This window comes from Anoplopoma fimbria, chromosome 1, assembly GCF_027596085.1.
Source record: "Anoplopoma fimbria isolate UVic2021 breed Golden Eagle Sablefish chromosome 1, Afim_UVic_2022, whole genome shotgun sequence".
NCBI lineage: Eukaryota > Metazoa > Chordata > Actinopteri > Perciformes > Anoplopomatidae > Anoplopoma > Anoplopoma fimbria.
The window spans coordinates 13,206,641-13,230,479 of record NC_072449.1 but is presented as its reverse complement, the minus strand read 5'-3'; the positions used below and the strand labels follow the sequence as shown (position 1 = coordinate 13,230,479).

At 39.6% G+C, this 23,839-nt stretch overlaps 1 protein-coding gene across 4 annotated transcripts in view; it reads left to right on the top strand.

Moving 5' to 3' along the window:
- bcas3 (BCAS3 microtubule associated cell migration factor) overlaps positions 1-23,839 on the top strand; it is a 330,904-nt gene that overhangs the window by 18,337 nt on the left and 288,728 nt on the right. For all 4 annotated transcript variants that reach the window (XM_054596895.1, XM_054596893.1, XM_054596894.1 and 1 more), the window contains exons 7-9: positions 951-1,023; positions 20,794-20,901; positions 20,992-21,068. In XM_054596895.1, coding sequence (XP_054452870.1) covers positions 951-1,023; positions 20,794-20,901; positions 20,992-21,068 — 258 coding nt within the window. The remainder of the gene's footprint in view (positions 1-950; positions 1,024-20,793; positions 20,902-20,991; positions 21,069-23,839) is intronic.

Here is a 23,839-nt window from a genome sequence, read left to right as displayed (position 1 = left end):
CCGTATGAAAGTCAGCAGGACTTGATTCACTTACTGTCCATTAAAGTAGTTATCAAATCAATGTCTTTTTATTCATCAAATGTAGCATTTTTCCCAGATTTTTTTTAGTAAATGGGGAATTTCACTGAGTTTCTGAAAGTTTTATTTATGTTACGGCTCAATATCTTGCCTGGGTATGATGTGTGATGACAGAAACATTGAAGAAGATAGGACCCTGTCTGGAGTGTTAAAGGCTGTTAGGGAAGGCACACTGGCTCTCACCCCATCCAACAGGAACTCAGGCTCATAACTGTCAAGCCTCAAATTACAGTCCTCTAAAGGGTAATATCTTCAATCTAAGCACCCCTATCCCCTCACTGCCCTCATCCTCCGTCCGTCTTCAAGAATGAGACAATCATGGAAAATACAGGATCAGTCTACTTAATGCAACATGTTTTCTCTTCATTTTTATTTTTTTATATATTTCTGATGGGTTTTTACCATGCTGTAATTCCACACTGAAACCCCAAAACAAATGAGATAAAAAGGAAATCTTACTCCCTTTTCCATCTAATTTCAGTTTTGTCATTTGTTTAAATCATATTTTTAACCATTTCCTGGAGGAAGTTTCCTTTGAAAACCTCACATAGTGGAGGATCAGAAAAGGGAGGAAAACCAGTCTTTACATTACATGGATTCCACCTTTTGGCTGGTGAGGATAGGATTTCGCTTACTTGCAAAATATAGCCTGGTTTTGAAAAAAATGATCTAAAATGTTTTGTGACCATAAATGAATTATAGGGCAACAGTAGTAATGCAATCTGCATGTTTTCTGTCATGGTAATAGGCTGCCTGTTGAATGAGGGTGGGCAGCACGAGAGGCCTCACATGTTCAGTGAAAGAATGTCCCTCTTTGTTGTGTGCAGATTAGTCTGTTTCTCATCCCTTTTTCTACTAATCTTCCTCCTCAGGTCATCTGAAGACGGACAGTTTTTCTGACAAGAGGCCTTTGCTGGGGGTGTGCAAGAGCACAGGGTCTTCTGGGTGAGTTCATGCATCATAATAAAGCTGACATCACCACCTTTACCAACAAGATCTTAGATGTTTTTAACTCTACACCTATACTACCGCAATTGCAGTCAGATGGCAGGCAGATTAGCACACCATCACCCAGATATGAGATTCTACTCCTCCAATAATATTCGGCTGGAATGGACCTCTTGAATAGTTTAAGGCCACTACTAAACTTCTTTATTGTAATTTTGGCCGATTGAAATACATTTTTGCAGAGTTAAATTAACAATAAAAAGAACACCAGGATTTCCCCAATATATGTAGCAATTAAGGTAATATTGCCTTTGGGTTATTTGACTTATCTGTTGCATATGATTTAAAAAACCAAGAGGACTTAAATGAAACCACAAGAGGCGCCGGATGTGTGTTGAAGAATAGGAGTTTCCTGTTGTGACAGTGAGTGTCATTTTCAGTTAAGTGCCTATAGTAGCAGCTAAAAACACTGTTCACTAGTGAATGGTTCGGCCAAAATCAAGTCATCCCCCCAGCAGAAAATAGCTGAGAAGAAGGCTGTGTTGTAAATAATCAAGTGGTAAACAATGGTTTGAGGGAGTGGTGGAGGAAGGCGTTTATTGACTTTACTTTACTTACATAGTCTGTCCTGGTTAAGCTCTTGCAGAAGGTAGGGATGCTCCAATCCATTTTGTTTGCCCTGATCCCAATCTACGTGCTGAAATATTGGGGATCTGCAGATACCGAGTGTGATCGAAAACATTTACTTACATAAATGTTGATTATGTGTATGTGACAACATTAAAAGCTGTTGTTTGCTTAATCTGTCCAACCTTATTTTTCACAAGGATCTTGATCCAAAAGCTAAATGACCTGATTTATTTAAGTACATTTAATTAGCTGATGCTTCTATCCAAAGCAACTTACAAGAAGTGCATTCAAACATGTGAGTACAACCCCAAAAAGCGCAAGAATAAGGCATGTTCTCTCCATCAAATATGCTGACTACATCAAGTACTAGATTAAGAGACTGTGAGATTGGCTGTTTGATCCCCAGCTCCTCCAGACGGCATGTCGAGGTGTCTTTCAGCAATATAATCAACCCCAAATTGCTCCTGATGGCTTTGCTTTCGTGTGTGAGTTTGTTTAAATTAGCAATTAGATAAGATCCTGATGGGCAGGTTGGCACCCTGCATAGTAGCCTCTGCCATGAGTATATGAATGTGTGTGTGAATGGGTGAATGATGTCATGTAGTGTACAGCGCTTTGAGTGGTCGGCTACCTGTGTATGACTAGAAAGGTGCTATATAAATCGAAGTCCATATGAGACTATATATCGTCTTAGATTTTGGATAATGGAGTAAGTGTCTTTTCCTGGTTTTAAAGGCTGCATCATGTGATGTCATTTTCTAAACATACAAGACTAGCTGTTCTATTATTTAGATTATACAATTATAATGATATCATTATATCCACATTACTGATGATTATTTATCAAAAATGTTATGAAACACCAGGAGTCAACGCTACAATATCGTTACAATATCAATATTGAGGTACTATTGTGATATTTAATCAGTTTCTGATGTCATGGGAGGCTCGTTCCACCATTGCAGTAGAATGTGCACTCTGAAGAGATGTGTTCTCGTAGAGGAGAGCAGTGCTTCAACACAAGCAGGTAGAGATGGACAGAAGACATTAAAGTAAAGAAAGGATCGGAATTTGATCAGATTTTTTTTAGCTAATACCCACCTTTTAAAACATGTCATGATACCACTCCTTAGGATCAGCTTGGGACATCTCTAGTTATAGCTTACATTGCTACTTATTCCAAAGAGACCAACGCTAAAAGCTTGAAGCTGTATTCTTTTGGCAAGCAGCGAAAAAAGCTCTGAAACATCATTGTCATGTTGTCACTTCATAAAGTATGGGGAATGTGTTGGCAATGAGTTGCCTATTCAAACCATCTGGCAGACATAGAGTGCAATATTAACAACCCTTCAGTCTGTTTATATCATATTTTAGTTGTTGTTTTTTTAATGTTTTCCTTTATTTTACTTTTACTGTGTGATTACTTATTTATTATACTTGTTTTGCACTTGTTTTTTCTACTTATGTCTCTTATTTGTTTGTTTGCATTATCCACTCTGCTGCTGTAATCCAGCAAATGTCCCTGATGTGGGACTGATAAAGGGATTATCTTATTTTATTTTAACTAGTTTTATTTGGAGTCATGTTTGTATCAGCTTGAAAAATGGAAGTCCAATACTCTCTGTACATTTAAACTATATTGGTTTCCACCAACTGTTGAGAAAGATATCTGGCTTTTTATCTGCTAAATGCTGCACTGTGTTCACCAGCTGGTCTCTCTTTTCTGCTGGTATACAGTGGGTTCATCCAGGGTTTAAGGTGAAAATAGCTGAGGCCACAATGCCTGCATCAGGTCATGTGTGAATGGAAGCAGCAATCGATATTCAGGGAAATCTGTACTGCCAATTTCCCACTTCAAAACCTAGGGTGCATTCCAATACCCATACTGCTATACTATTTAGTATGCCAAAAATATATTTAGTATGTCCCAATACAATGTGAAAAGCAGTATGCCAAAAATACCATGATGTCCTACTGCATGCTGTTGCGTTTACTAGGATGAAGCCAGCATGCCTTTCTGGGTATTCTCCCCCACTCTGCCGAGGGGATATATGAGCCAGAGGGTCAAAGTTCACTGTTATGACAAGGTAGTATCTCCCATTTGAATGCATACTCCATGCAACTGTACGGTCTGAGGTTAGCTGCAGGACGTACTGAAAATATAAAGAAAACGTATGCAACTTGGAACCGGCCCTAGTAACATTTTAGGGAAAATGTCTGGAAATGAATGAAAGCAGTAACATTGCAGACACAAGCACGAAAAGGGTTAGTGCCGTCTGACAAATGACGCATTCACGCGGAGCTAACAAACCAATCACATGACTTCGCTGATGATGTATTCTTACCTGCTTTAGTATTTACAGCAATGCTTTACTGGCTGATTTGACTTTTTTCGTGAACTTAAATATTAGATACATTGTAAGAATATTGGCACCAGACAATAACAGCACTTGGCCCGCCTGATGTACCTAAAAATGATGAGATGTCTTCCGGCCTGAACACTTTTTCTTCATCTGTTGGGTTTCACGGCAACCCATATTATTGCCCGGTATTGCTAAACTTGCATCCATAAGTGTAGCAATACCTCCGTCCCCTGGACTGTTCCTTGTCCCATCTATTCTGGCATTGCTATGGCATATGTGAAAACTCGCAAATGGAAATGTTCCTGAATGTACTGCATGTGTGAATAGTAGAAATCACAAGCGGTGCCCAGAAGGTTATCCCAGTAATTTACCGGTAACTATGTGTAAAAAAGGCTTAAATTCTTGCCATATATGTTACCCATGACTGCCCCTTAAATGTGATGGATGACATTTCAGTTTAATCGAGTCCAGCACACAATCACTAAGCACAACCCCAGTTATAAATATTTAGTTTAATTAACACCTCTTTGACAAAAAAATCTTTCTGAATGTAGAATTTGTGGAAGATCAGATGTGTTAGATTGCATTCAATTTTATGTGTGACTTAATAAAGTGGCCATGGATTAGTTTCAGAGGAGCTATCCTGCAAAGTACAAAGACTACAGGAGACCAGAAGGAAATAAACTAAAGCAAACTCAATGTGCTGTTGGAATGACCCATCATCATGATATTTTGTCTTTAAACAGTGCTGAAGGGAGGGGGAAGTGTTATACTCTTTGCAATGTTATAAAAGTACAAATCCTACATCTGTAAGTAATTTTCTCTTTCTTGTTATTAACCCTTCACATGCACCCAACTTGAGCTGAGGCAGTGATGTGGGCATAGTGACTGTGATTCATGGCTTTTTAATGGCACTATGGTTTGCATGCAAGCAGTACCTGGACACCCCAAAGGCAGACAGGAAGGAGATTGAACAGATATGTAGATCCCTGGGATTCTCAGAGTTGGGACTGGGGATGTCATGTATTCGTTAAGTGAAAGAAAGTGAATTTAAAAAGTGACAGACCACAAGGCATCTTGTACTCGCCTCTAAATACACACTCCATTCACTCCTCTTCCTCCCTCCCCCATTTACTTACACTCCTCTTCCAGAGCAACACACAATTTAACTCAATATATCCTCCCTGGAAAATGAAATAAGGAAGTCTGTCTTCAGCTGGGCCTTGATGGAGACCACCCTCTTGATGTTTTCCAGTGACTGCCGCTCTTGTCTCTCTGACGCCGTTGCTTCTGCTTTTCCTATGTCCTCGCTGACACTGAGAGGGCAGTGTTCTGATGGTATGGCGAATCATCCAGGCTTTGCTCGACACTAATGCTAAAAACATGCACTGTGTTGAAAAGCAGAAACCCTGACCTCTGGCTGAATGGCACAGCCTAGTTCTTCCTTCACAGAAGTGCTTGGTAAATAACACTTTGGTCAAAGACGAGAAGGAAAAAGGCTTCCGGGTGCGGCACAGTACTTTCCATTGGGCCTGTTCATAAACTTACTAAGGTCCTCACACAATTTTTAGCATACAATCATATTGAAATAACAGCTTTTGTTAACCACTAAAAAGGATGCCGTCTTGACACTTAAATGAAAACCAGATGAAGCCTTGGCCGCTTCAGCGGTGCTGGTTTAGAAGTTGGTTCAGTCAGCTCTAGGCTTAGATTACAAGATTTGCAAATTAAAGGAAAACCAGAGAAGGGAAAAAGCATGTGTGCTGAAGCCCTGTACTTGTGGATTTCCATTCAGGCACACTCAACATAATTTTATCAATGGAAAGGATTATGCGTTAAGTCCAAACAATGTATGGATCCAGTGATTTTCTTGACAGTAAAGCTACATTATAGCTACATATGCGTCCCTTTCAGTTGTTGCACTAGTGCCAGTCGGCTTTCGGAATTAGTAAAGAATGCTGGTGCCATTGCAGACCTTGGCATGTCTGCTCACATTTCTGGAAAGGATTTGTGTTTCCTTTCCCTACTTGCTGTTGTTATTATTTTCATTAATTTGAATTACATCCACAGGTATTCAAATTCTGGAAGACTTAGGCTCCTTTCTCTCAATGAATGTAAATTTTATGGCCACGACAGAGGAAATTTAACTGTTCGCCGGTGTTTGAGAGCACACACTTCTTGGGCAGAAGTTCACTGATGAATAACCGTGCTTTGTCCTCCAGAGTTTTCGGAACCGTCCGTGACATTTCAAACCTACCAGCTGCTCCCTCACAACATCTCCATATGCTGAGAGGATGTGGTACTTTTTTCTTTTGACCAATATAGTCCTCTTTCTACATGCAGATTGCTCCTGGATGTGCTATTTCAGGGTTTTGGCATACAGATTGATATTCTGAGCAGATATCATGGTCACATTTTTTTTTATGTGTTCCATGTCATGAATGTCACCAACGTCATCCATGTCTCATACTTTAATTTTTTAAGGGGTTCCCAAAGGCTTGTTGTACATTATTTTTCCTTCCATTTTGTAAAAAAACATTCAACATATCATTCATGATGTTCCTGATCATTGAAACTGTGGAATCAATAGCATTCAATGTGTATATCCTGGGGAACAGAAGTATTTAGTCTTTGTTGTGGATTTGGCATCACTTGTTGTTATATTTGGAACAAAGGTGTAATTTCCACAGTAGCAGCAATGTGACAGTGTCTTGCCTGCAGGAAACTGTACAGCCACAGAAACCATGAATAAGCTTCACATGGTTAGACAGGAACTATTTTATCAGAGGATAATCCACCTCAGCAAGATTGATAATATATTGTATTAATGTTGGATCCATCTTTAAAATAAAAACATAAAAAACATTTTTAAAAACAGATATAGTTTAAAAGTAAGCTTAAATATTTTTGTTATGGACCAACTGTGGCTGAGTGATGAAGTGTGTCATCCTTCAAGGATCGGCGGTTCGATCCCCTAAAACTCAAACTAACGCTGACATGCTCAGCTGAGGTATGTCACTGTTGCGCTGACAAATTTAGCCAGATTGCTTCAGATTTGATTAAAAATGCGAAACCAGACGAGTGGGCTGCTTAGAAAAGTAATGTATTCTGAAGTAAACGTTAAACAACTAATATAACGTGTAGTCAATAAAGGAGTCCATCTATGTGTGTGTATGTGTTTAACAACAATAAAAAATGAAAATTAAGTGCCGTATTCATGCTTGCCGGCAATCCCCCAGAGGGGGAGACTGCAAGATGAGGGAGGCGATTGTAAGGCAGAGCACACCAGGCCAAGGTGTAGCTCATTGCATCTTACATATGCAGGCACCTGGAATTTCCCCTCCTTCTGTGATGGGGCCCAGGCCAATCCGTGAGGTTTATTCAGGGTTAATGCTTTCAAAAATATGTAAATAATTACCTTTCAAGGAAAAGAGTCTTTTTTCCCAAGGAAGGTGACAGTTGCCTTAGTGAACTCACACATGCCTGACACAGCTGATCAAACAGCTTCCTAATGTGCTGAACGTGATTTCCCCACTTACACTGACGATCACTGCGTCATCAAGGTACACAGCACAGCCATTTAGCCCCCAAACACAACAATATTCATTAGGCGGTGAAAGGTCACTGGTGCATTCCACAGCCCAAAACTCATCACTGAACAGAGAATAGAATACTGACAAATTAGCTGAGCCCACCTGATCCACAAAATCTCCTCTATGTGTCTCAGTGGATAAGCAGCTGGTTTAGTTACCCTTTTAACCTAACGGTAATAGGTACGAGCTTGGTGCTTTTATCCCGTTTATCCACAAACATGCAGGGAAAGGCCCAGCTGGAAGAAGAAGCTTCAGCAATGTGATTGTCTAGCATATATTGAATTCCTTTCCATTACCTTGTGTTTTTATCTCAAGGGTTTGATGAAACCTTTCCAATACCCCTTGGCTATGAGCATGGTATGCAGAAGCCTAATTTTGTTTCACCTTGAGCTGCTTCAAAACTTGAGATAACAGATGTGATGAAAAAAGGGAGCCCTGGTCAATTTGAATCAGTTTCCGAATCCTGAAGATTGCAATAAAAATTAAAGGCCCACTGATCTCTCAGGATTTCTACCGGTACCTTTACAGCACTCCCCACCACAGACACATAGCCGTGAGACACAAAACCTGTGAAATCACAATGCTCAAGGCTGAAATCTATTCCAGGTTCTATCTGTTCAATGACAGGAATAAGACAGGGAGGAGTAATACTGGGAGAAATGACAGGACTGACTTTTCTGACCGGAGCAGCAAGCGCAACAGGCTTGACATACACACTACCAAACCCACTCCTAGCACTGGACTTAACGGGGTATCAGCTTTCCAACGTCCCCTGCCCTTGCAGTAATGACTTACTTCGCTCAAATCAACCTGCAGCTCATGGCGTGGACCGTGTGCCTCCCCTCTATCATTTACCAGCTGGGAGAAAGTTGCTGCCATCCACAGGGTTGGTTCGCGTCATCCAGAGGCCTTCATTTGTTGTCACCATGGTGGGTCAACACATTCTTGTCTGCTAGTGTAGCAGCTACCGTCAATGTCTTGACTTCATATTCATTTTTATATGAAGCAATGTGACTTGGAACAGATTTTTTAAACTGCTAATGAATTATCAAATCACACAAAGCACCATTAGTATGAACCCCCAGTAATGCACACAAATGATTACAATGATTTATTAACTCCCTTGTAAACTCCATGTCCATTGTCCTCCTAGCTGTCTCCCAAGCCCTTTACCTCTTGTGATACACCTCAGGCACCAACTCATAGGCTCTTAACACACTCCAGCCTTGATCGACACGTAAACATTACTTTCAGCCAGTATGCTGCCTGCACCTTTCCTGTAAAAATGCATTGCAGTAGTAATGTGCAGTCAGCATTTGACCAATTTCTACTCTCTACGTGCTGAACATGTGAGGAAAAAGTATCCGGGGCTCTGTCACAAAACGGAAGACCAAACACTGATTCCTGGCAACATCAAAAGCACTTGAGGGTCCAGGAGAACCAACAGAGACCTGCCCCATGCCACCAACACTACTCAAACTAGTTCAAGTCCTTTCATTTCCACTAGCAACAACAGTAAATCTTTGTGCGGCTCAAATGTTACATTTGTTACCCCAGCTTCACTAGAGGCAGACCAAACATGTCCTTTTCAGGACCAATAGCTTGCAACCTAGATTGGAGAACACCCACTTCAAACAGATTTTCTTTCAGAATGTTTTTCAAGTTCTCCTTCAACTGTCTATCCCAGACAGCAATTTTTAAATGTTTAGTGATTTGAACTAATTGCTCTTGCAAACAACGCTCCAGTAACTCGTCTTCTTTCTAAATATTTCATAATACATGACCAAGTAAATGGACTTGCATTTCTTGGTCATGGGGCTGTCTGTTCCTTATGTCTCCCGCTGAATGCAACAGACTTACTAGTGGAGCTTCGGTGAAAGTGAGTGTGAGCAACCGAATATGGATACAATCCGACCGGCATCCCCTAGATTAAAAGATAGCATATGAAAGCATTTTGGCTTCTTTGAAGTTGAAAGATTTGCACCCCTACTCTGTCATTGAGAACCAAAGCTTCCGTGCTATGTTGCATACTTTGGATCCAAGATACAAAATTCCATCTCAACGTTTTTTTAAGAACACAGCTAAACCCACACTCCAGAGTCATGGAATCACTGATGAAAAGCAAGTAGGATAACAGTAACATGCAATGCGTTAACATTCATTGCCACGAAATCTCATGACACTGTAACCACGCACTTTATGGCCGACTGTGGCTCGGAAGGTAGAGCGAGCCATCCCTCAATCAGAAGATTGACTTTGGATTGCCGGCTCCTCCAGCCAATGTCTATGTGTCCTTGGGCAAGACACTTAACCTCAAATTGCTCTCGAAGGCTGTGCCATCAGTGTACCATCAGTGTACCATCAGTGTACTAATGGGTGTGAATGAATACATAGTCCTGACGGCAGGTGCATGGTAGCCCCTGCCATCAGCGTATGAATGGGTGTGAATGGGTGAATGACAAGTAGTGTAAAACTAGAAAAGTTCCAGTCCATTCATCACTTTTTTTAGTTATACCATATTTTCCAAAGAAAGTGAGAGCTGATATAGAATTCTATATTTGTTTTTATATAATAGCTGTTTTTGAATTATATATTATATCATCATTGCCCAGAACACAAGGCTTATTATGTGAAGTGATTTAGAACATGCTGTTTTTTTTTACAACGATGCTGCTACAGGCACACTTTTAGTGCTTTTCTGTTTCGTTCTCTTTGTAATGCTTGGACATATTTTGGAAAATGTAACCTTCCATTTCATACATTGCTTCCATTTGTTACTTATATGGTAATAAAAGATAATGGAAGTAAATTCATCTGTTTTATAATTTTGGATCATTACAATTATGCTGTTTTTTTAAAAGTAGAAGGTAGTCACACAGAGAAAAAAAAGTATAACAAATAAACATTTTGATGCATCAAGATGAATCGATAACGTTTTATAGTCACATCGTAGCCCTCTGAACGGAACGAACTGCAAATCTTCTGATTAGAGGACGAGCCGCTGCCTTAGTGCATTGGCTTTTTCTGTTCTCAAAAAGGCTATTTATTTTAACCCTGCTTAATCAGTAAGGAGCATGTGATTTCTAGTTCTATGCAAGCAGAAAATTCTACTTAGCTCACACACACACAAACAAACACTTTTGATGGCAAAAGCCTATTGTGGCACTAAGCCCTTGTGTTTCAGTGCATTTTCATGACAGGTTTTGTTCTGTGGACAGGATGTATCTGTCTTCTAAAGTGTATTAAATGGAAATCATCAAGCATTTGTATAAAACGATCCACCAGATTAAGGGGATTTGGAGAAGTGATGCTTTTTATCCACCATGAGGTTATGGTGTTCTTCACTGTCACATTACGACCAGACAAAGGCACGCACAGACACACACACACACACACACACACACACACACACACACACACACACACACACACACACACACACACACACACACACACACACACACACACACACACACACACACACACTCACACTCTTGCAATCCAAGCTACTCTGTGTGTAAACTAGATGCCACCATTAGTGACTTAGGGAAGTGACTCGGTATATATTTCATTTGTATGTTTACTGTCATCATGGTTTGTTGTGAAGCTATTGATTATAGGGGTTGAAATATTTTTTGGTGTTACGGCACTGGTGCATGTACCTTTTAAAATGACATGCACATTTAAAAAAAATAAAATTAAAAAATGGTTTAACCTGCACCAAAACATTTTTTTTACACATTCATTATACCGTTGGTAGCTTGCCTAGCATATCATAGCATATGTTAGCTTGTCAGCTTTTTACGCAGAAACATTACATTTTAGAAATGTATGCCTCAGGCAATAACCTTTAACTCTAACTATGATTTGCCAGCCTGCGTCGGGGTGCTGGAATTGGCAAGAATAGAATTGAATTTACACTTTTCACATGCTGTCACACCACACGTCCATATCTCAGGCAGTCAAAAACGTTTTTTTTATCTGATAACATGGCGTATGATAAGAGGACACTGATGGCACACGGACAGACAAGACAGAGCAGCAAAGCCCAACAGCAGCGAACAGTGTTGCTCCTTGATTCCATAGTCTTCTGTCTCGATTGCCAAGTGATCTCAAGGCTTTAGATATCTTCTTTTATTTTTATCCTCTTGCTGCTGCTGAATCTGTTCAACATCCTTGGTATATCCTTCAAACACATATTATGAACCTGTCTGTCTGCTTCTCTCGCTTTTTGTTTGCCCAAGAATTTGATAATATTTCTTCTGGGAGTACAATTAGTGACAGTGCGGGCTCCATGGCAAACAGAAAAGGGCAGGGCTTAGCTAAGAGTCAGTCATGTAAACCCCAGGGTCAATGTTTAGCTCTGAACAGTTATCTGCACAGGGCTAACAACTGTCAACTTCAGAATTGTGTCCACAGCAAAACAATTAAACTTTTTAATTTTTGATCCCTTTTACTCTATGTGTCCAAGATAATCTTGATGTTCACAAAGGACGTCAGACCAGAACAGAATACACAGACACTAAGGATCTTTTCATCCTAGTCTCCAAAATTGGTATTCAATTTGTGGGCAGGAATATAATGCTCTCCAATTAATTGTTTTTGATGAAAACGTTCCCGGATCCTCCCTGTGTAGAAATGAGAGTGACTGTAATCTGGTCTTCCACTTCCCCTTTTTTATTGCACCACACATGCACACATACATACACACTTGTTTGGTGCACATGCAGAGATTTGGGGCTCAGGCTTCACTTAGGAGCGTTTATTTTGACTTGCATGTCTGTTTAATGTCTGTCGAAAATCTGTTCTGCCTCGCCAGTTTTCCCCCTTCAAATAGGAAGTTAGATTAAACTCAGTAGGACTGGAAGCAGTGAATATAAACACACTCGACAAGCTGAATGATTAGTAATGACTTTTCAAACCTTTACCACAACCCCATTCCCTATACCAGGCCTCTGTGGTCGAAGTAATTAATATTTTATTTTGCAGGACTTTAAACTTTCCTTTTACGTTTAACAAGGTATGTGGCAGTACTAATGTAATTGTCTTTAGATGTTGTATAAAAGACAAAGGAGCATTGGCTTGGTGAAGTTATACTGATAGGTCTAAGCAGGGCCAATATTTTTCTAATTTCCCAGAGTAGAAAACAGTCTTTCCTGGCCAAAAACATCGGATGCATTTTTGGTTCATTTTAACTGCTGGAGTAAATCCCCTGACCTCTTATCATCATCAGGTTGACATTTCAGTGAAATTTCTGATAGATCGGCACCACATTTTGTAAAGGCATATGGTTCTCATAGCATGAATCCAAATGACTTAAGTGATACCCTGACTTTTCCTTTAACACCACTATGAGATCAACATTTCAGTGAAAGTCTTCAACAAATATCAGATGGAATGGATTGCCATGAAATTTCTTGACAGACATTTATGTCTCACTCAGATTGTATTAACTTTGGTGAACATCTGACTAAGCGCCATCATCTAATAAAATTTTGATTTTTCTAAAACTTGATTTATGACCAAATACTAACAAAACTAATGACATCAGACTCCGCTTTATTTTGCGTTAGCATGCTAACCTGAGAAGCTACTATGGTAAACATGGGCAACACATACATTGTCATTGTGGCATGCAACAGAAAGAACATGCTCTCCCTGCAGAATACTAGCTACTTGCCACCTTATTCGACACAAGGAAAATATAGTTGTGCAACAGTGATAATTTGATTCTCTATAAGCCGACCATATTGGCGGCAATTAATCAAACTCTCTAACACTCTAACATACATACACATTTTTAGTGTTTTGATTTTACCACTATCCTAACTGCAAACTGCAACTGTCAGGAAAATAACAATATTTCATCATAGTTTCTGCTTTAAAAGTCAGTGAGGGAAGTCATTTCACCTTAAGCAGAATATGTTTGAGACTTTTGATAGATATGGGCCTTGATTAAACTTAGATTTGACCTTTTTCCTACCCATTCCCTTAGTCAAGACAATTTTATGTGGCTGGAAGTGAGTTTTGAGAGCCAGGAGCCTAAGCACCTAATTAAATAATCATGAAGTAATTTGCAATATAACACCTACATGTATCCTGGCTTCAAGTTTCCTCTAGCCAGTACCCTTATGCACAAGCAGATAGAAAGCAAAGTTAACTCTTTCCATTTCTAGATACAGTTTTGAGATGTCAATGACCAGATGTTTCTTGTGTCAAGTGCTTCCACTTAACTTCAACAGAAAGTTGGCACAAGGCTAAAATTGCTAGAATTATATCTAATGCAAGCTATGGTTTAGGTAATGAATATTATCCACTTCCCTGCTGACAAAGGAAGAAGGAATAAGCTGAATTTATAGACGTAAGGCCTATACATAAATTCCCATGTGTCCAATGAATTTATTCTTATTGTTTCACTATTTATTGTTGGGTAGATCCTACAGTAAAGTTGTAAGTTGATATTCATTTTACTCTTGTTTTACCTTTTTGCAGCAGGATTGAATAGTTTTTTGTTATTGTTTTTTTTTTGCTAGTTAGAAAGTGATGCTTTCATACATAAACAGACACTAAAACCCACAGATCACTGTGTTTCCAAAATACTGGCCATTATATTGTATGTGCAGTCTTAAACACTGAAGGAAATGTATTTCTGGCAGCTCTGCAGACATGGAGCTGTGGTTGAACTTTTTACCCTAATTACTTTCCTACTAATGCCTGCAGCCTGCCGGAATCACTGTGGCTCCCTTCAGGCCCCTATCCGGCTCTGATGTGGCCAGCGTTTGTTGTGTATGGGGGGGCTGGGTTTGAGCTGAGAGTGAGAGGAGGGGGAGTAAAAAACAAAACAAATAGAAAGAGGGAGTACAGAAAATATGTTCCGATACAGCTTTTCTGTTTCTGTCCTGTTTGTCATGGAATTTAGATGCAGATTTGGTTGTCCATGCATGGACAAGAGATCCCTAAAGTGCAAACGAGCACATTTGAACAACATATATGATGCTATGACAACTGGGCAAACTCTATCTTCTGATAAAGTTAATGTGATATGATCCAGAACAGCTAAAAGAGATTATGAGAGTGTATGATATAAAATGATCTATGGTTAAAAGTCAACTTTAAATGAAGTACCAATATTTGCCTTTCTTGTGGCAATGGAGAATTGTGTCGCATTGTCTAAACACTTTCAGAGGCTGTTCTTCTCTGTGAAAAATAGAATCATGATGAGTACTTGTCAAATGTTGACAAAACTATTAAAGTTAATCTATTTTTCCCGTATTCAAGCTCCTATCAGTTGATCCCCAGTGAAAATACAAACCTCAAAAGTATTCTCAGGCTGCAGTCTCCAGTTGGAGCACGAGTGATCTTTCAGTTCTTTCAGTGAAGCCAGCCTTGACTTTCAAAACCGAGATTGTATTTGTTTAGCATTTCAACAGCATGTAATTGTTGTTCGTATTTGGAGAGCTGGTAAAACCTTGCACCAGTCGGAAATGTGATGACGTCCCTTACTTGTAAATTACTTTATTTGCCTGCTTTTTTAATTCCTCCTCTGGCTTCCATCTATGCTTTCCTCAGCCACATGAAATGGTGTGGTTTTGATCCCCTGGTTTAGTTCATGTTCATAAAAGATGTGTGCCTGATTCTCTCAGTCAGAGGAAAGTACTCATGGAATAAGTGCAGCATTGATGTGTAAATTAAAAAAACAGATGTCAACATGTTTTAATAGGAGGAAGTACACAAAATAGATTGATGATAATAGCACAATAATAAGACATGCGCCATCCATAATGGTCCTAAATAAGCATTGTGAACAGCTGCATAACTAAAATTAAGACTTGAACATGGTTGTAAAAGTCACATTAAACACTGTTTTGTTAGGAAGTTGTCCAAATCTGGTAAAGTGCAGCACAGTGGCAGAGCAGTGTGAAAGAAAAATTTGCCAAACAGCCAGGGTTTACTGGAGGGCCAAGCGAAAGGGAGATCCACTCTGCAGGTATGCCTACTGATTGCTTCACAGCGTCACAGTTTCGGATTAGAAATGTCTAATTTAAGGTTTCTAAGGTTGACATTTTTGGTTTGAAATGCCTCAACGTTTTTTAGTGTTTTTAATGTTTTGTACAGCCATTCATAGTCACATAGATTCTAATGACTTTGTTGATCCCTTGAATTTTAACATAGCTTCACCAGAAGGTCAAAGTTTTTCTTATCTAGTAAAATGTCTCCACATCTACTCATTGAATTGAAACTATATGTTTGTCAGATGCTCGTGGTTCTCTGATTATGTATCGTAATGACTTAGTTGATCACCTCACTTTTCATGAAGGGAAATGTCTCAACAGGTATTACATTGATTTCCTCTAGATTAAGGATCAGGACGAATTACAATAGCTTTGGTGATCATTTGTCTTTTCAGCAAGCGCCATCAGATGGTCAAAATTGCATCTGCATTTCCTCAGCTGTACTTTTCTTTAATTCCTTATTAGCAAATGTTAGCATGCTAAAACAGAAAACTAAGATACATGGTGAACATTGCCTCACAGCAATCTATATGTAAACATTGTCAATGTGAGGACGATAACATGCTGATGTTCATTTAGCTTAAAGATTTACTGTGCTTAGTACAGCCCCACAGAGTCGTTAGTGTGACTTAGTCGGTTTAAGGAAAAAAACTAAACTTAGTCGGTTTAAAAAAAAAGAAAAAATGAAGTTGTTTTTTTCATTTATGACATTGCATTTTGCAACAAAAGTTTAACTTAATGTAAGCTTTATGTTTTTTTCTCTCATGTTCTATTATCATTTAGCATTTTGTGTATTGTGTATCTGGCAGGGCCACTCCATTTTATGCTTAATTTCTGGAGTAGCTTTTTGTCCTATCAGAGGAAGTAAATGAGCCAAGCCTCCTTTCCTCCATCTCCCTCATTTTGTATCCTTTCAGACCCAGGGGCCAGTTTGAGTAATAGTAATTGACACATTGATCTAATAGGGCCATCATAATAGGCCTGTTACTGAGCTGGGGAATGGTGCTCGGCGTCACCTTAACATGTGCAAGGACTGACATCCCGCCATGATCCATAATGATAATTGTGATTTAGCCTTGCTTTCAACCTACGCCCCAACGTCCCCGGCATCAGGAAATCTTATTACATCTGACCCCGCATTGCCTCCATTAGAACTGGGTCATTTGTTAAAATACTGCAAAAGCAAAACAATTGAACCCTGTGCCATTTTGATTCTATAATAGTGGGTTATCATGGTCCCTTTGAATCAATTCTGGAGGCCCTTTTTTCGGGATAGAGCTTTGAATTAGATTGATTGGACTCTGATAATGCTCAAATCGATGATATAGCCGCCTTAAAGTAAATTATCGTTGGGTGAAATTTTTGTATTAATCTTAATGTCTGTGTTCTCTATTGGTAATGGTAGCTGAGCTCGCAGCGCGGGGACCTTTGACATGTTAAAGGAGACGTTAACCATTAGGACGGAAAGATGAATCAGGCATTGTTCTAAACTTTCTTTCTGTGGCACCTCTCAAGTACGTATTCACTGGGTCTGGAGCGAGGAACACACTTGCCCTGACATCCAAGCAGTGTCTCACACACACACAGACACACACACACACACACACACACACACACACACACGCACACGCACGCACACACACACACACACATATACATACATACATACATACATACATACATACATACATACATACACAAGTCTTTGTGCACATGCTGCACATACACTTCCAGGGGGCTTACCTCATGTACCAGCCATCACGATGGTTGTTATGTAATATTGTTACAACAGTTATTTCATCATAGATCTCTAGGTGTGTGTCCCTGCCTTAATCTGCATTAAGAAAAAAGTAATTGTCTGTCAAAGTTCTACCTCTGGTGTTAGCTGACATGTGTGTGTTTGTGCTTGGTGATGGCTTTATCACTAGGTGATGGAGTCCTGGTATCAGCTACAGCTTGGAATCATGGTCCTGCAACATTTTTTGAAAGCTCAATTCAAGGCTCATTCACTGACATTCTAACAACAAAGGGTAGCGCAATGAAATTATTGTTGTCAATTTAGTCTACACAAGAAAAAGTGACGCATTCCTGTTGTGGATTTTTTTGAATTTGCATCCCAGGAATGTTATCAGCAGCAACACAAAGGTTTATTCTCTGGGTAGTTAATATGGCCAGCATCTTAAACAGGCCCTATTTTGCTATTTTCTGGGTGTATATTTTTATAAGTTACAGTTACAACATGTTTAATTGCGTTAATGCTCAAAATCCTCCTTGTTTTCTCATCCTGGCTGTCCTGCAGCACCTCTTCTCACCCTCTCTCTGAAATGCTCCGTTGTAGTGCTTGCTCCTCCCTCCAGAAAGCAAAGTCTGCTCTGATTGGTCAGCTGGCCTGCTCTGTCGTGATTGGTCCACGTTTCACATTTAAAAAAACTCCTCCGGAGCTTCGGTTCCATCTCTCTCTTTTGTTGTTTGAGGGCCAAACTAGCCGGAAGGAGTTTTACGTGACTTCCGTTACATTATGACCTCATAAAGTTACAGAAGAGAAGGAGAGAATTCAATGGAGCCGTTTCAGGCAGCTTAGGAGCAGTGATTCTGAGGGGGAGGGTAACTCCTTTTAGGCGTGGACTTCAGGTTTTACACTCTACGGACCCTTTACATGTACAAAAATATATATAAGAGACTAAAGAAGAGGGGGAAAATGGAAAAGCATAATAGGGCCACTTTAACATTACAGATGAGTCATCAGGTAAACATTGTCTGTCAACTATGACTATGTTTCAGCACCAAGCATCATTGATGTAAACACAGAGTCCATGCTGCCCTCCTCCTGCACTCTGTCCTGTGGTCTGCCTGTCATGTACAGCTTGATCTGGGATTCCAAAATGGAGGAAGGTCCCTGTAAAGATGTGGGCACAACCGTCTAAGATTTCCCATAGCTGGGTTTGCTTTGAATCCTACTTCATCCATATTATTTTCTGCGTTTGACATTAGCAAGGATTGGTGGAATATCCTTTGCTGTGAGCTTGGTTATTTTAGCTCTGATACTCCGCTCCTATCTTGCCGGTGGGGTCACCTTTCCCTTTCGGTGGCATTCGGCTGTTGGTGGTGATTGTGTCAAAGTCCCCTGTTCTGCCGAGAATGGGGTTAATGTACTTTTTGACGTCTTCTAATGGATTAGTGTAGCCACTTACCCAAACAGAAAAAACAAGGTGCCCTAAAACTTCAGCAAGAGCTGCCAATTTATCTGATTACGATAGGTGCATCAGACAATTACAATTCAATAAAGTTCAATAAGGCTACATTCCTAAATTACCTTCTTTCATTTATATCACAGCTGCATTGACATTGCAGTGTAGCCCATGCACTGTGCCAGTTGTAACTTTTGTACTTCGTTAACATGCTAGATGGCATTCGAATGTATACATCTTGTATACCTGGACAGGCAACTGGTATACTCAAATGCACTCAACTGTGGGTCCAGGGCCTTGTCTTTATATCAAGTACAAACAGGGTCATATCTAATACAGAAAATTAAGAATAGAAGTTTAAATCAGCATTCTTTCTTACCTTTGCCATCTAGCCAATCCTGCTTGTTGGATTGTCAGTTTTAAAGTTTACCATTAATTATTGTTGACACTTTTCCGTAATTTTGATAACGGAAAAGCGAGGGGGCTCTGCTGATAGATATTCTAAAATGGAATTTTCTTCACTGTTTGCCCTCGGCTCCTCACACAGTGTGCGCATGTATCAGAGTTTTAATGGGAGAAGCAGAACTCTTTCCGCCATAAAGAAGAAACAGTGATGATTGGGAAGGCAGACAGACCTTGACACAGTGGAGTCAGTCTGTGGAACATGGTGTGCTGCAGGAATATTCAACATGACTGAGGTCATCCGTGTTTTGTTGTAGTGGAAGAAAGTCTTCCCTTTTCAAGCCCGTCATTTGAACAATGCCCAGATTTCCCTTGGTGGTTTGGCAACAGCTGTCAGCTGGTTAAACGTGTAATTTCCTAATGGTGTCTTGCACAGGCTGGAGTGTGCAGGAAGGGGCTTTCCTCATTGATGAAGTAATCAAATCATTCTAATCTTCCTCCCTAACTAAACCTTCACTATCTAAATATAGTCAATACTAGCAAGCAGGACTTTTTATTCTTTTACAATCTAAATGTTCCTTTTCTCATTAATAACTTACTTATCGTCATTCCAAATTTTGAACCATTGTGTTTACAGGGACTATTTGGCAAACATTCACCTTCCTTGAAACTTTAAGTTCCAGCCAATGCCTCCATTGTTCAAAAACTGAAGCATTTAACTGCACTCAGTATGCACAAGAAGACCAAATAAACCGTTGAAGCACAGGTCTTGCATGATTAAGATTTTCCTTTACCAGTATGTTGGATAGGCTCACCTAACCGTCGTTGCTGTGTTGATAGAGAGGCCTCTGGTAAATGTACATGAATTCTGCAGGTAGCTGCTGAGAGGAACAATAGTTCTACCATAATGTGGCTTTATGTGCAAAAGATTGGCAGCAACTTTGAAGGGGGAGTTTTTTTATCGTACGAGTTTCCTACTTTCCAATTTCTTAATGCTAAGATAATATCAGTTAGGCTAATACTGTTATAAACACAGCGTTATTTAACTAACATTTATTATCACCACTGATCAGTTTGCATGTCTGTTTTGTTTTTTCGTCTTGGTCCCGTGCTTAGTAAACCACCATAGTAAAATGTTAAAAAAGAATCACATGCGAAGCCTGCTTTAGCCACGATGTTGGCAAATGTTACACCAGTTTGGCTGGGTCCCAAAAGTAATCTGCATTTGATATATTATATATACGTTTTTACTGCAACAACTACTCCACATAACTTGCCCTCTAAAATCAATCTGCTTTTCATATTGGTATGCTCACACTTTGGGTGTTTATGTGGGCCTATAGGATGCCGTAATCCAGCATTTATTTTTTGTTATTAAAGTATATGTACAGTCGTATGATTACACTACAAATTGAAAAAAAGGATAACAGAAGGTGTGCCAGAAAATGTATGTTTAAATAAGTAGTTATCACTTACTGAATATGTCTGTATCCTGCCGTGAAGTTGTATCATGAGTTATTTGAGTCTCTGAATGAATTATTCAGAGACTGACTAAATGCCTTTGTTTATCTGTTTTCAGGACAAGCCCTCCCTACTGTTGCACTGACCTGTATTCTCTACGGACAGGGGAAATGGTCAAATCAATTCAGTTCAAGACGCCCATCTATGATCTCCACTGCAACAAACAGTATGTCTGATCTTCAAACCCCTCAAAAATGTATGATGCACAAGATGTTTATTTTTATTCTAATAATGGACTATTTTCTCCCTCTTCAAGTATTCTTGTTGTGAGCCTTCAAGAGAAGATTGCAGCATTTGACAGCTGCACCTTTACTAAGAAGTTCTTTGTCACAAGTAAGAAACTGTTTTAAGACTTACAGAGTTGTTTTTCTATCTTCTTTATATACATAGTTCAGGAGCGCCCTGGTTAAAATGTTATCACATCATATACATACACATATATATGCCTGACTTTCAGGAGCTTCCTTTGTGTCCTTTAACCTGTTTTTGTCAAGTTTCTGGCAGAAAAAGGGATAATCTTTTATTAAGTTGCAGAAAATGAACAATTGTTATTAATATCACAAAGAAGTTAGATTTCATGAAGACTAACATGATCAGGGACTTGGTTCGACTTGGTTAAAATGCAAGCAGCCACCAAGGCCTATTGTTCTCTCCAGCTTTGCATTGTGTCTAAACTGCTTGTAAACATGATGTGAGGCCCTCCATCTGAAGCTCAGCACAGGGGAACTGTTTACAGCACAACTTCCATATCCTGCTGGCTGTACCTGCCATGTCTGCTGGAGGAGGCCGTGAAAGAAAGGCCAGACTGCATTACAAGGCCATTGCTGTCCACTTAAGTCATTGACTGGAGTAAACTGACCTTACTGACTGGCTTTAATGTGTCTCCTCTTTGTCTGCCTGCCTTCCGTATCAGTGTCTGAGCCACAGGAAACCAAACATGCTCAATAGTTATTAATCGTTCCCGAATGCAGGGGCCTCCTCTCCTTAGTTGTTTGGCCTGTTTGGGCCCTAGGAGCAGTAAACAAAGGGTCCTGGTGTGTGTGTAGCTCAGCTTTGGATGAGCCATTCTGCTGCTGCATGTCCTTTCCTGCTCCGGGGATGAAATGGTTGACATGTCGTGTTTTTTATGAGCACTTAAGAATCGACCCATGTTTATGTTCTTGCTTTGCATCAAGTGGTTTGTGCTGTGAGCTGGGGCTTTCTGTTCAACTTGATTCCACGGCTTTGTGGAACAATTCACAATGATCATGGTTTGGTACCTACTGTGTTTTTGTAAAGTAAAGAGGCGTCAGAGTTATCAGGTTATTCATTAGTGCCATGTAAAACAAGGATGGCTGGGCTTATTTCTCTGAAGCAGACTAATTGTTGTCACTACTGACTGTTCAGTTTGAAACAAACAAACTCGTCATACTATTGTTATTCTCTAATATGATCACACACATTCCCTGTTTAAAAAAATAATAATTTTCTAACTGTTAAACTTTTAGATTTTTACTTTTTGGAGCATTTAATAAAGACCGAGAAGTATGATCATATATTTTGAAATGTGTATGAGAGCAATACAGCGGCTTCCAGTATGATTTTGGAACTGTTGGCGCAACACTAGAATAACACAGTGCATTACTGTCTGTATTAGTCGACTATGCACAAAACACACCCAAGAATTCATTGAGCAAAAATATCCCGGAAGCTGGCATTGCCATTTTGTGCTTCTGGCCAACCACGAGCCGGGCATGGCTGCAGCGGGAAATCAATCAATAAATCAACTAATGGTTAACTTTTCCTTGAACACACATTAGCATGACAAGAACTATCTAGAATGACAGAAACCATATTAAGAAAAACATTATTTGAGGTTTTTTTAGTGTAGATGTTTTTAGTTTAGCCCAATGGGGCGGGGTTTATTAACTATGCTGCAGCCAATCACAAGTGGCCGTTTGATATGTTTTGGCCTCACTTTTTGGGAACTGTCATGTCGTCCATCTTTATTTACAGTCGATGGGCTGGACCCAACAGTGACTTCCCCTGCACCACCTTGGGCAGGACATCTGCTTCTACAGATGATTGGGACGGGAACAGACTAAATGCTGGGCTGTCAGGGCTATAATTGCCACTTTGTGCTCTTGCTAGGTATCCAGAGCCCAGAATCATTTTAGGGGTCCCTATTTGCAACTTAATGTTTCTCTCTAAATGGAATCACTATGTACACATATACGATCATGTTCAGATTATTCTTCCTCAAATTTAATAGTGTTTGCAGTTATTTAATCTAAGATCTACAGGTTATAGTATTTGAACATTTCATTCTCCATTTGTTCCCATCACAGCTTCCTTTTTTTGTATGTAGTGATTTGACTTCTCAGGAAATTGTACTTGTAAAAGTCTGGCCCTATGGTTTGTTGGTTGATAAAAATAACCTTACCTTTTTCTTTCACAATTACAATGCCATTTCACTTGGAGCTGGATGATCTGAGACCTCCAAGCTTCTCAGCTAATCCAATTTCTGATTTTCTTTATCTGAATTATGAAAGTGGGCGAAAACTTCCTTGGGCTAAAACTATTTAGTGTAATGTACTTTTTAATTTGCTCAACCTTTAGAATTGCAGATCAACTCAGCTGCTTGCAAGGCTATGTGCATGCATACAGATCAGTTTGTAAAACCTGCACATTTTAATTGTGAGAATGGTTGATCTATGAAGTTGAAATGAGGAGTTATCTATATGTTACCTCATCATTTCACTACAAAATCCTTAAAAAGGTGTCAGCAGGCTTGAGTGAGATTGCCTGAAAGTTTCCTACTTGTTGTTGGCTATTGTTCATTGACAGTAAATTTCACAATATAGGTTTGTTTTCCATTTAAAAAGTACAAACCTCGGAAGACAGCCGGTGCTACTCACACATCTTTGAAGTGGTTACGTCTGCGGCCAGTTTAGCGCACAGCTGATTCCCTGCTTCACATGAAGTAACCTTTTTGAAGTTAGGACACAGTGTCTCTCTCTCTACATCCAAGTGCTCTCCCATCATTACTGTTGTTGTAATTCTTCGTTCAACTTGGACTAATGTTACATTTCAGTTTCAGTTAATGAAAGTGACAGAGCGTGACT